Below are 13334 nucleotides of genomic sequence, written 5' to 3'. Positions count from 1 at the left end.
CGGATGCGGATGTTGAAAATAATGCGGAAGTTCCGCGGTTGCGGATGCGGATGCGAATATTCGCAACATACCTGGTTTGTATGCTAATAGGTAACAAGCCCCTTAAACCGGCAAAGCCAGGCCAACGGTCGGGTGTCATTTTAGCTGGTGGAATAACGTATCAGTAACATATCAGTAACGCAATATCCGTGGAGGGGGCGGGAAGCCAAGAAATCAGAAGGAAACAAGAGATATGACGCGTCGCGTGAAACTTGCGACGGATAATGCGCGGGTTTTTACAAATACAAATTACGAAAACCGGCCAAGTGCGAGTCGGACTCGCGCACCGAGGGTTCCGTACTTTTTAGTATTTGTTGTTATAGCGGCAACAGAAATACATCATCTGTGAAAATTTCAACTGTCTTGCTATCACGGTTTACGAGATACAGCCTGGTGACAGACAGACAGACGGACAGCGGAGTCTTAGTAATAGGGTCCCGTTTTTACCCTTTGGGTACGGAACCCTAAAAAGGCTCCCGCCATCTGTATTCCCTGATCGATATGACCTCGGTCTCTTTAAAGCAAGAGTGGGCTATTACTTAACCGGTGAGCTCCATCGCCTCCATCTTAGGCCCTCTTTTCACTCTCCATCAGGTGTGACTAGGGCCAATCGCCGATCAGTTTATAATTTAAAAAAAAAAGGTTTCACCGAATTTAGTTTGGTTCTTAATAGCGCTAATAGCATTTTATTGATAGGTATGTTTTGTAAGTATACAGCGAGTTAGTCAGCGATTTTACTTCGTATATTCCGGTTTGAATAGCCAGTCGCAGTCCTTAAGATTGACCTCGACCTTGACCTTGACCAGTGTGCCCAGTGTACACATTACATACATCTATATCGTATTTACAAACACTAGCTAACGATACTATGATATACATAGTCTGGATTACCACTTACCCCTTTTGAAAGTCAAACGGCGTGGATTTGCGTGTACTTGACCCTGACCTCCAACTTAAGGACCGTGTTGGCGAAGTCTGGTGATACGCATCATATCTATATAGTATATACGTACACTTATCCATTTCAGCAGCCAGACAATGTCTTGTTGCGAGTATTTGAGCCTGATTTTGACCTTAGGCACAATGCTAGCTGTGTCCTGTCTAAGGGCCACTTGCACCATTCCACTAACCCGGGGTTAACCGGTTAAACCTTTTTTTTTTAACGCAGGGGTAAATGCATTTACGCATCTTGCCCCCCGGGCCATGGGGAAGCCCATTGGGGGGACGGTATGTGGGACTCGCTCCTCACAAGGCTCCCTCTGCTAGTCAGAGCCATACCATGGTTACCAGTACAATTTGACACTCGCTTAACCCCGGGTTCGGGTTCATACGATGTGGTTCTGCGAGTACTTGAGCCTGACCTTGACCTTTAGCACCATGTCAGCTGTGTCCAGCGGCAGGCATCGCTGCTCGTAGCGCAAAATTCTGATTTATATCCGAGTTTAACTTAAAATCTGGACTCTATTTTACAACTCACCCGTTTGAACAGCCATACGATGTGGTTTTGCGAGTACTTGAGCCTGACCTTGACCTTAAGCACCATGTTAGCTGTGTCCAACGGCAGGCATCGCTGCTCGTAGCGCAAAATCCTGATTTTTATCCGAGCTTAATTCGAAATTGTACGTTTTTGGTCACGCACGGTCTTCTACTGTATTTATATTATAGGTTTCTTTGACGAAACTGCGTTTATTTAGAACATATATTCATTTTAAGTGTTTTACTCTGGAGTTCTAGATTGAAATAATGGCTACCCGCTGTTTTTATAACTTCGTCTGAGTAGTAACTTCAATTACGCTTTTAAAGTAAATAAATTTTAAACTTCTTTTGCTTCTATTTCACCCACTTTAACTATTCAACTATTTCTATTACTTTTATCAACTATTTACGAACTACTTAACGAATACTTCCTCTGCGATCGATTTAGTTATTTTTAAATCGCTTGATATTCAATACTCGTACGTCCAATTTATTTATAGTCTAAAATTTATTCCATAAATCTCGATTTAGTATATTTCGATAACGGGAAAACTAACACCAAAAGCACTATTAGATATAACATGAAAATAGTTGAAAGTATATTTAAAAACATCACTTTGAAAAGTAAACTTTCTTTCAGTCTATCAAAATTTGATTTAAAAAAGTCATGTCATTTTACTATGCGACTTTTGTTGAATGGCTATTCACTTTCAGTCAAATTTGTATTTTAACATGATACTAACAAATGTTTCAACGCTTTGTTGATCTTCACTTCAATGGCAATTTTGCCCGCGAATTTATCACTAATTTATTTCAATAAATCATAAACGATTTCAACGTAATCTCAATGTACATACGATACAATCGCATGGATAAGTGATCTGCTCCATATATAATTATTCGTGTTATCCTATTTTAAATCCTAGTTATAAATTTTACACATTTCCTTATTTACCAGTTTTTTTTCTGAATTAGACTTACTTTCCGCGCTAAATTATATTTGTCGATTGCAGAACTTTTATAATGTTAACTTTTTCTAGATCGAGAAGTTATGTTATTTTATATTGTTATGATAACAACTTGCCGGCGGCGAGACGGTGGTACAACTGACGCGTAGATGTCGGATAGGGTGGTTAGAAGGGTGGGAGGGGTGACCACGCTTACAGGGGTTTATAGGAAACAAACTATTGCGTTTTAGTTTCATGTACGAAGGTCAAGTCTTAAAAAGGGCTATTCCATGTTGTTATATTGTAAAACTGTTAGTAATGATTTTGTATTTTTTTTTTATTACAACTAGCGACCCGCCCCGGCTTCGCACGGGTGCAATGCTGATGTATTATACATATAAACCTTCCTCTTGAATCACTCTATCTATTAAAAAAAAAACCGCATCAAAATCCGTTGCGTAGTTTTAAAGATCTAAGCATACATAGGGACAGACAGACAGCAGGAAGCGATTTTGTTTTATACTATGTAGTGATACAAGTGACCAGTAGATAAGGTGTTAATGTTAACTGATTGAATTAAAAATATGACAGTCAATTTGTAATAAAATATTGACTTTATTATCCCTCTGAATACTGCATGTGCTTAGTCCCGGGATGAAATTCAGTTGTTAAGCAAGCCTGACTTTAGCCGCCCATCGGAGGCCTATAAAAGACCTGTTCCATTATGATTTATATCTTTATTTTGACAATTCAAAATTGCATTTGTCTTGGCAAGTTTTGATGTCTGGTCGGGTAGAGGCTAATATGATAACCAAGCAGTTTGGGTTTTATACTTAGGGGGCTCATTCCAAGAGTTCAATTTCAAGTAGAGTAAGTTATTTCAGGATCTCTATTGTTTCCCATAAAGTTTTAAGTCATAATGTATTGTTTGTCCACATTTTCGTTAGTCATAATTCGGCTTTTCTCAGAAACGCGTAACTTTTCAGGATTGCCATAAAACGAACCTAACCAAACCTATCTATAGGATAACCTTACGAAAATCCTGAAAAGTTAACGGTTTCAGAATTATGACTAATGATAATCTGACAATCATTACATTATGACTTTCAATAATTAGCCTCATGCATGAAGTTTATATTTGAACGAAATATGTTTTATTCGGATGTTTGTTACCGTTATATCATGTTACAAATGCATTTCCGTTTTTAAATTACCATTTAATTACTTAAAATTATAAATAAAAAGTACAAAAATTTGCCCGCGAAAAGCTAGTGAGCGAAACGCTCGAAACGCCACGTGACGTCACGCGTTCGACAGATTAGTGTCATTAGTAGCAAACGTCAGTTGGGCCGCCCAACGTGTGACGTCATCACGCTCTGTCGAATTCGCGCCAAAAATTATGAGCGTTTCAACCGTCTCAAAAATTTTCAACATTTTAAATATTTTTTAATAAAATAATGTTAAGGTTTACAAAAGTATTTTTATTATTTCCGGTGTTCCAAAGATATAAATTATGAATCAAAAAATGAAAATAAATACATGCATGGAGCTAATTATGCCAAACAAAGGGACCCCGTTTTTTCATTATCTTTTTATATCCACAATCTATTCTAATGATGCAATACTATAAATACAAGTTGTCCTGATTTTAACATACGGCATTCGCAACTTTTTATTTTTTATTTTTTTTTATTTACACAAAGGGTACATGCTTACAAACAAAATTTATGCATCGCCAAACTGTAACCAGTTTGTTGGCGATTGAAGCGCTCAATAACAAAATGGAATCATGCACCAGAACAAAATAATTAACAGCTGAGACAGTAATCCTTATATATAACACGTGTGGTCACCCTAGCTATAGCCTAGCGTCGCGGCCCTAGGTTTGATAGATTGCACACTATGAAGAACCTTGTAAAGTCAGCAGCGGAAGTAGAATCTTTCCAGCGGTTTGAACAGGGAGTGTCATGTAATTATCCTGACCGTAGTGAGCAATAGGCTAGACTGTCCTTTTCAGAAGCACTGGATGGAGCTTCAGGTTAGAGCGCCTACCCAGTCTAGGATGTAATTTTATGTTGTGTAACTTTAATATTTTTGGAAATTGTTTTGTTTTGTTTTGTGTCCTATGTAATAACTAACCATAATTTAATTACCTATGTTATCTACATGTAAATATTAATTGTACCTATACACACTATGGACCACGGTCTGCAATAAATATTTCAATTTCAATTATAAACGTAATATTTCCATAAAAGTTTGACATTAATGATGACATTACCATATTTTGTCTATGCAGACTCAGTAGAGGTAGGCCGAATATTCGGTAATCGGCATATTTTTCAATGTTTTAAGGGCGTCCGCTACTTGGAGCGGGTGCAAATTTTCACATAATATGTATTTCTGTTGCAGCTATTACAACAAATACTAAAAACAGAATAAAATAAATATTTTCTCAAAAATGGACGGCAAAGACGACGTTGCCGGTTAAAAAGTAGGTCGCGAAGTGCGTAGTTTATGGTGTCAAAAAATTAAAAAGTTAAAAACATTGCAGTCTCGATTTCGGGACTGCAATGTTGCATACAAATTCCATTATTTGTCGAGTTACAAACTTTTTAAAAGTTGAATTGGCCATATCAAATGAAGGCATGGGTCCATTAAACAGCCAAACAGATGATCAGTACTTATATTATAATGTTGGTACCGCGACTATTTAGGTGTCTCAAATAGGTTGGCGTATTTTCAGCAGAAAAAATACACTTCTATTTTTAATTTAAAAAAAAAAGGCGGCAAAGCAAATCTTTTTACTTTTTTCTGTGAAGACATACATAAGAACGTTGCTTCTGTAAAATATTTATATTATATTTGTATTTATTGCGCCATTTTTGAGAAAAGCACTATATATGACTCGGCTGGAAGGCTACTTGCTGGCTTCGGATTCAATTAAACGGACTCCCAAGGTCGTCCGTTTAAAACGAATCCTCAGCCAGCAAGTAGCTACTTCCGAGCCTCGACAATAATGTACTATTAAGTGGGGCTCCTATACAACTAACGTGATTTTTTTGCGTAAGTACGGAAACCTTCGTGCGCGAGTCCGAGTCGCACTTGGCCGGTTTTTTTGAGCTTACTGCGGGCAGTTTTGTGTAAAATAGTCCAATAATATTAATTTAGAACACCTCGCTTGCTTTGCTATTTTTCTGCTGACAGTATTAACGTAGACACACGTAAGGCCATATTGCAACGAGGTAAAGTGTACCTATTGGTCAGTTTGGCCTTACTTCGTTTTTACTGCAATGTTTTGCAGAATGCAGTAGATAATAGGGGATATTACTGCAATGCTCTGCCACCAGAGTGCAGGACTAGTCAGTTTAGTAAAACGTAGAGTAACTTATACATACGGTACAGTCGAAGGCAAAAATATCGATCCAAACAAACGGCTCAAAAATATGTGAACACGACTTTATTGTCTAAGGTGTAAGAACGTACACATGTTTTTGAAACTTTGGGAATGTATATATATTTATGCCCTTGACTGTACAGTATGTATTAAACAGATTATTAACAATTTTTCAGAGATAATAAAATATGACATTGATGCATCAAGGCGGTTTGCTTACAGAGGACCTACCGGGAAACGCGAATCCGAAATTTCGCTATCTGCCTATTTATCGCTCGAATATGCAAGAGTGACAGAGGTTAGATAACGAAATTTCGATTTTCTTGTTTCACGATAGACCCTCTGATTGTGGTAGTGGCGCCCCCACCGCAGAGTTTCGCGTAATATTCCCTATTAAACATAAAAACGTATAGGTTAAGAAAATCAACTAAACGCTGCGTTTTTTGTTTTAAATTATTTACGTCTAAACCTTCATATATTTTGATTAAAGCAATCAATATGCTTATATTCTTTGTTTCACCTTAACTTCGAAATTACGAAGTCGGTTTTGAGAAATGTGGCGTTAGTCGATTCGTCTACATACATAATATAGTAATATCAAAGAGGATATAGGATAGAGCGGTACTGTCATAGTAAATTTTGTAGCCACAGTAAATTCACTGCCATCTGTCGACACACTTTAAAACTAAAAATGAAGATTTATAAAAATACGATAAAATGTATTTAAATATGGATAAACGTTTTTTTTTTATTTGCATTAATATTTTTTATGATTTTGACCTATGTTCTTTCACTGATATGCGTTAAAATTGTTAAATAACAAACGAAACCGTCAACACCCTCTATACGAGAGTAGGCCAAAGGTAGTGGCGCCATCTGATCGAGAATCAAATTTTCGTGATTTTCGATGCACGTTTTTTCCTTAGACTGTATCCAATCTATTACGGAGTTATATCTATCTTTGGTAATATTGTTTATTTTGTAGGCTACATTCCGTTTTTAACTACTTAATACTTATACGCGGACGAAGTCGTGGGCGGAAGCTATTAGTACTAAAATAAACTTACAATTTTTACAAACTTATGACGTCAATTGAATAGGGGATTGATTACTACATTATATAAAACAAACTACACTGCGCTGCTGCGGAGAAGACCGCTAGGCAGAAGTGGGACTGGGCAGGTCACGTCTTTTTTTTTTTTTTTTTTATATATATAAACTGATCGGCGATTGGCCCTAGTCACACCTGATGGAAAGTGAAGACAGGGCCTAAGATGGAGCTCACCGGTTCAGTAACAGCCTATTCACTCTTGTTTTAAAGAGACCGAGGTCATATTGATCAGGGAATACAGATGGCGGGGGCGCATTCCATTCCTTAGCCGTCCGTACCAAAAAGGAGGAGGCGGCCGGTCTGCCGCATGCATCTGGATAGGTAGGCTAGTATAGCCACCAAGTGGATGCCGCAAAAGAAGCGCGGACGTGGCAGGCCCAGGCGGAGATGGCGGGACGACTTAGACACCTTCACTAATAACTGGCCGGAAACAGCTCAACAACGGGAGTCATGGCTCACGGGTCACGGGAGCATGGTCAGAGCTCGGGGGAGAGGAGTGTTAGGGTCGGCAACGCGCATGTAACTCCTCTGGAGTTGCAGGCGTACATAGGCTACGGAGACTGCTTAACATCAGGCGGGCCGTATGCTTGTTTGCCACCGACGTAATATATAAAAAAAAATCAAAGGGAGAGGCCTTTGCCCAGCAGTGGGACACTACAGGCTATTAAAAAAAAAAAAAAAAACAAAGTCGCTTTCCGCTGTCTGTCCGTCCGTCTGTCCCTATGTATGCTTAGATCTTTAAAACTACGCAACGGATTTTAATGCGGTTTTTTTTTTTAATAGATAGAGTGATTCAAGAGGAAGGTTTATACGTATAATTTGTACAGGTTTTGTGTAAATTAGTTGAACTACCCGTGAGAAGCCGGGGCGGGTCGCTAGTTACTAAAAAATCGTAAAAATAATTCAAGAATTTACACATTTCTGGTCCTTCGAGCCGGATATGAAAGCAATGAAACAAACCAGCTATTTATTACGATTTATGGTTTACGTTTCCCACAAGTCTGCAGAGTCTAACACGAACGAACCACTTCGTTCGTCTCTGTGCCTCTCTATCACTCGTTTTTGCAAGAGCGATAGAGAGGCAGATAACGAAATATCTGTATTCGATGTGCGCGGTAGGTGATAGCTATGCCTACACCATAGTCACAGGGTGGACACGTTATATATCAAAAATCACTTGCGTTTCTATGTGTGAACGGCACGTCTGTACACGCGCCTTGCGTCATTGTGTGAGTAAGTTGCTTAAAAACAGTACTGAGCGGTCGGCAAAAAGTCGTCAATCTGCTGTCGCGGGGCGAGGTAATTCGAATCGGGGCGGGGCGGTGCGTGGCCGTTCTGTATGATAATACTATTACTTATTCTGTGCCATAGTTGACACATTTCACTGACAAATTGTAAACCTTATTGAAACGTGATAAGATCTACCTTTGGTCGGTTTATTGCTGTTAGTGGCAGTTCTACGTGTTTATTTATTTAGACGAACACTCGTACATATGTAATTGTGGCACTGAAAATGATTACGCGGTAGTAAATTACTGTAATTTGATTAAAGGCTTTTATTAATTAGCACAGACTTAATAAAAGCCTTTAATCAAATTACAGTGTTTTACGTGTTTTATAAGGTTTGTTACTACAACCACAGGGCGGACACGCTATTCATCAAAAATCACTTGCGTTTCTATGTGTGAACGGCGTCTGTACACGCAGCATGCGTCATTGTGTGAGTAAGTTGCTTAAAAACAGTACTGAGCGGCCGGCAAACGGGCGTCAATCTGCTGTCGCGGGGTGAGGTAATTCGAGTCGGGGCGGGGCAGTACGTGGCTGTTCTGTATGATAATACTATTACTTATTCTGTGCTACTGCTACAGCTTAACTTTTGCGCTACAAAGATGTGCTGAAGCGTCACATGCGGAGATGTGACATTGAACAATCGCACTGGGAGACTTCGGCACAAGATCGACCGAAGTGGAGGCATACAGTGATTATAAAATTTGAAGAGCAGAGGCGAGTGGAACTCGACGCGAAGTGTGACGACCTTCCCGACCTTTCGAAGTCCCGACCACCTTCGGTGATCAACTACAATTTTGTCGGAGGGGTGCTGACCTGCGGTGAGTGTGTCCGTACATTTACGGCAAAAATGGGCTACGTCAGCCACCTGTGAGCTCACGATCGCCGCTCTCGCTAGCCAAGTTTGTATGTATTAAAATGACAGATGGGTCGAGCAAATGGGGCAATGAAATGTCTTTAAAGCATCCGTATACATAAACAAGGATTACGCTTTAAAGAACTGTTACCACCTCGACAAATTTAGCCAATTAGGTTTAATCAAAGCCAACTGACGCCACGTGTAGAAGACCCACCCGCGGCTTTAGACATCCGTGCCATTCGTTTTATTACAACACTAGCCTATTGTGAACCTTGATGCAAAGAGAATAAGGTTGGCTAGTGGTCAGTTCTGGTCCTAACAGTAACTTGGGCTTACGCGTAATGCGTGAAACACGTTGTCCAGTCAAATATATCGAAGGACAACATCCTAAAATACTGGAACGTGGAATCTATCGCAGTGAAAATAAAGGCGTATTGAGATAATTGTTACCGCTTTAATATATTTGAAGACTACCCGATAGTAGAACAGAATAGATTTCGTCTAACATTCAATTACACTACTTCAAAGTCATATATTAAAAATTTAGTCTGTAAAAGGTGAAGTACAGGATATGTGTAATACAAAATTACCATTTTTAGCCGTCCAAACTTTACGAAATTTACAAATAAGACCGACAAAATCAGTGCTTTACGCGCGTTTACCTAAACGTCCATTAGAAAAAAATCATTACTAATTTAGTGCCTGTTTTCAAAAAATGTATCTGTAAAACGGCAAGATGAAAAGACGTGCTAATAGAAACCAGTACTTGTTATTTCTATTACGTATCAAAAGGTGTACAATTTCAGCGACTAAATCTTTCTATTTAACATTTTTACAAATGCGACTAAAATCAACAACGGGCTCTTAAGTTGCCTGATAATAAGAATAATAACTTATATTTGATTTGCTATTAAAGGCCATAAGCTGTGTGTAAGCCAGTGGCTGCAACGGGCTGCATGAGAACTACTCCGACTGCGGCTCTAGAAATAATGCTAGGACTCCTGCCACTACACATATATATACAGAAAGAAGCGTCTGCCACAGCTCTTCGTTTGCAGAATCTAAACCTATGGACATCTTTCAGCTCATCGCACAAGAAGATCTATGAAAATACGATCTCAAAAATGCCCATGCTGGAAGCGCCTATCGACAAAATACCAAAAACTATGATCTTCTGGAAAGATTACGCCATATCGTTAACAGAAGATCCGAAAGAAGGACTAAACCAAACAAACCTAAGAATATTCACAGATGGCTCAAAAACAAACGAAGGGGCAAGATGTGGTGTCTTCTCAGAGGACCTGAACATACACATCATAAAACCCCTTGGTGAACACAATACGGTATTCTAAGCTGAATGTGTAGGAATAATAGAAGCTTGCAATGCTATTACAAGACGACAAGTGAAACACGAAACCATACTAATGCTGTCAGACAGTAAATCGGTACTACAAGCGCTATGCAGCGACAAACTTACCTCAGAGCTTATACTTGAATGTCATCGGAGCCTCACTGAAGTAAGCAAAGAAGGCAACAAAGTAACAGTACAATGGATAAAGGGGCATAGTGGATCAAGAGGAAACGATGCAGCGGATGAACTGGCCAGGAAAGGTTCAGAAACACCGGCTTATGGACCCGAGCCAATTATGCCTCTACCAATATCCTACATACACAACCAGCTAGAAGAACAACATCACAGACAACTGCACAACAAGTACTGGAGTGAATTGAAGACATGCAGGCAAACCAAAGAAATTCTACCGGAACTGAACCACAAGCTTACCAAAATATTACTGAAAACACCAAGAAGCCAACTACGTAAAATAGTAGGATTAATAACAGGACATAACACACTAAACAAACACCTACATATTATGGGTAAAACTGACAGCCCCATGTGCAGAGCGTGCATGGAAGAAGAAGAAACAACAAAACATATTCTCCTAGACTGTAAACAGGTGGAAGTATATAGGAGCAAATACCTAGGGAATCCATGCACACTAAAGGAGGCAACTAGCAACCTGAAAACTTTGCTAGGCTTCGTGGAGGAGCTGGGGTGGTTAGAGTAGCGCTACCTTGTTTCACGCAAAATAGGCACATTGGATGTCGATTTGCGGAAAATGCCCAGCATAACTAACTAACTAAGGCCATAAGCAATCAGTTTTCTAATGCAATTTACAGTACATACGGTGCTACTTTACCGCACTAGTGCGATAATAAGCTCAGTACGCAACTATGTCAAAAACTTAGTGTCATATGTACTGTAAAACGTTGTACGATACATTTGCGAATAGGTAATTCGCAACTGGTGTCGCTATTTAAAACACTCCCTTCGGTCGATTTTCAATTTATCGTCACTCGTTTCGAATTTCCTATTTTTCGCACTTTTATCGTAATGTATTATTAAAATATGTGCCATTTTCAACCATTAGAGTACTTATTGTCGGTTGTCAATAAGACGCTATCTCTATGTAGTTTCAATTTATAATCAACCTTATCGACAACCGACAATGTGGTACCTTTTGGTTGAAAACGTCACATATTTGTTTGTTGTGTATACACATTATTCGCGTATGCACGACGAGGGCGGGTTCGCGCGTAATTATTTATCGCCAAGCCTCACGTTGTACACTTATAAGGGTGCCTAGCTTTCTTTTTATCACTGTTTAACTTAGCTACTGTCAACCTTAATGCTACGAGATAAGGTCTAATGGCTAGTTAATACGTGATGCTAAGGGCTACATAACTGATTATAAATATACTCTATTCAGACGTAATAAGGTACAGGATTGCTCAATTAAATGGGTCGATGGCAACTTTGCAGGACGTGACGAAATATCGAGACGGACAGACAGACGCATATCTAGAGTAGTCTAGACACGTATGACGTACCTAGTACATAAACATATACGTAGAATCGTTATAGTTATTAATCGTTAATACATACATACGGGGAAATCCTGAAGAAAGGCCAGGTCAAGACAAGAGCACCGTAAACCGGCGAGCGTGTAAGAGGAATGTTATGAAAGTGAAGGAAGCGAAAGAGGTATGTCAGGATCGTAGCAAGTGGAAATCCGTTGTCTCTGCCTACCCCTTAGGGAAAATAGGCGTGATTATACCTATATGTATGTATGTATGTATGTAGAATCGTAGATACGTTACATGTGTGCGAGTATGAGTAAGAGCTGCATCCAGTCTTAGGTCACGGGTCGATACAATATTCAATTGCAGCCTTATAAAACTACTAGCTTTTGCCCGCGACTTCGTCTGCGTGGAGTTAGTAATTTGGGTAACATATTTTTTATCCAATCTGCTTTTTATCGATTCCCCATATAAAACCCGGGGCGGGTTTTCACCCCCTTAAAGGATGACTTCTGGGATAAAAACTACCGTATGTTCTTCCCGGGGACTCAAACTATTTATATACCAAATCGGTAAATCGGTTCAGCGGTTTAAGCGTGGAGAGGTAACAGATAGACAGGCACACTTTCGCATTTATAATATAGCTTTTGTCCGCGATTTCGTCTGCGTGGAATTAGTAATTTGGGTACCTTAATTTTTAAACAAACCTGCTTTTAAATCCGTCCTTTTTTTTTCACCCCCAGTCTATAAATTTCCACCCCATTTTTACACCCTTAAAGGATGATTTCGGGATAAAAATTATTCTATATCCTTCCCCACAGCTCAAACCATCCCCATACCAAGTTTCATCTAAATCGGTTCAGCAGTTATTGATTCCCTATACAAATTTCCACTTCCTAAAGGATGATTTCTGGGATAAAAACAAACCCTATGTCCTTCCCCGGGGCTCAAACTATCTCTATACCAAATTTCAACTAAATCGGTTTAGCGGTTTAAGCGTGAAGCGGTAGCAGACAGACAGACAGACACACTTTCGCATTTATAGTATTAGTATGGATAGTATCATAGAGTAACTTATACTAGAGCGGTACTGTCATAGCAAATTTTGTAACCCCAATAAATTCACTGCCATCTGTCGACACACTTTAAAACTAATAATGAAGATTTATAAAAATACGATAAAATGTTTTTAAATATAGATAAATGACTTTTTTTATTTGCATTAATTATTTTTACGATTTTGACCCATGTTCTTTCACTGATATGCGTTAAAATTGTTAAATAACAAACGAAACCGTCAACGCCATCAATACGACTGTAGGCCAAAACTAGTAGCGCCCTCTGAACGAGAATCAA

The 13334-nt window shown here is 39.1% G+C and overlaps 1 protein-coding gene across 7 annotated transcripts in view; it reads right to left on the bottom strand.

The window, feature by feature from the left end:
• LOC134751383 (ubiquitin carboxyl-terminal hydrolase 8) overlaps positions 1-13334 on the bottom strand; it is a 46333-nt gene that overhangs the window by 14989 nt on the left and 18010 nt on the right. The window contains exon 1 of one of the 7 annotated variants that reach the window (XM_063687129.1): positions 1517-1703. The exons of the other annotated variants lie outside the window; for them this stretch is intronic. Coding sequence (XP_063543199.1) covers positions 1517-1582 — 66 coding nt within the window. The 5' untranslated portion in view covers positions 1583-1703. Of the gene's footprint in view, positions 1-1516; positions 1704-13334 lie in introns of those variants that run through there. 7 annotated transcript variants of the gene reach the window in all.

This window comes from Cydia strobilella, chromosome 1, assembly GCF_947568885.1.
Source record: "Cydia strobilella chromosome 1, ilCydStro3.1, whole genome shotgun sequence".
Classification (NCBI taxonomy): domain Eukaryota; kingdom Metazoa; phylum Arthropoda; class Insecta; order Lepidoptera; family Tortricidae; genus Cydia; species Cydia strobilella.
Note: the sequence above shows the minus strand (reverse complement) of the source record. Positions and strands in the feature narration are given on the sequence as shown.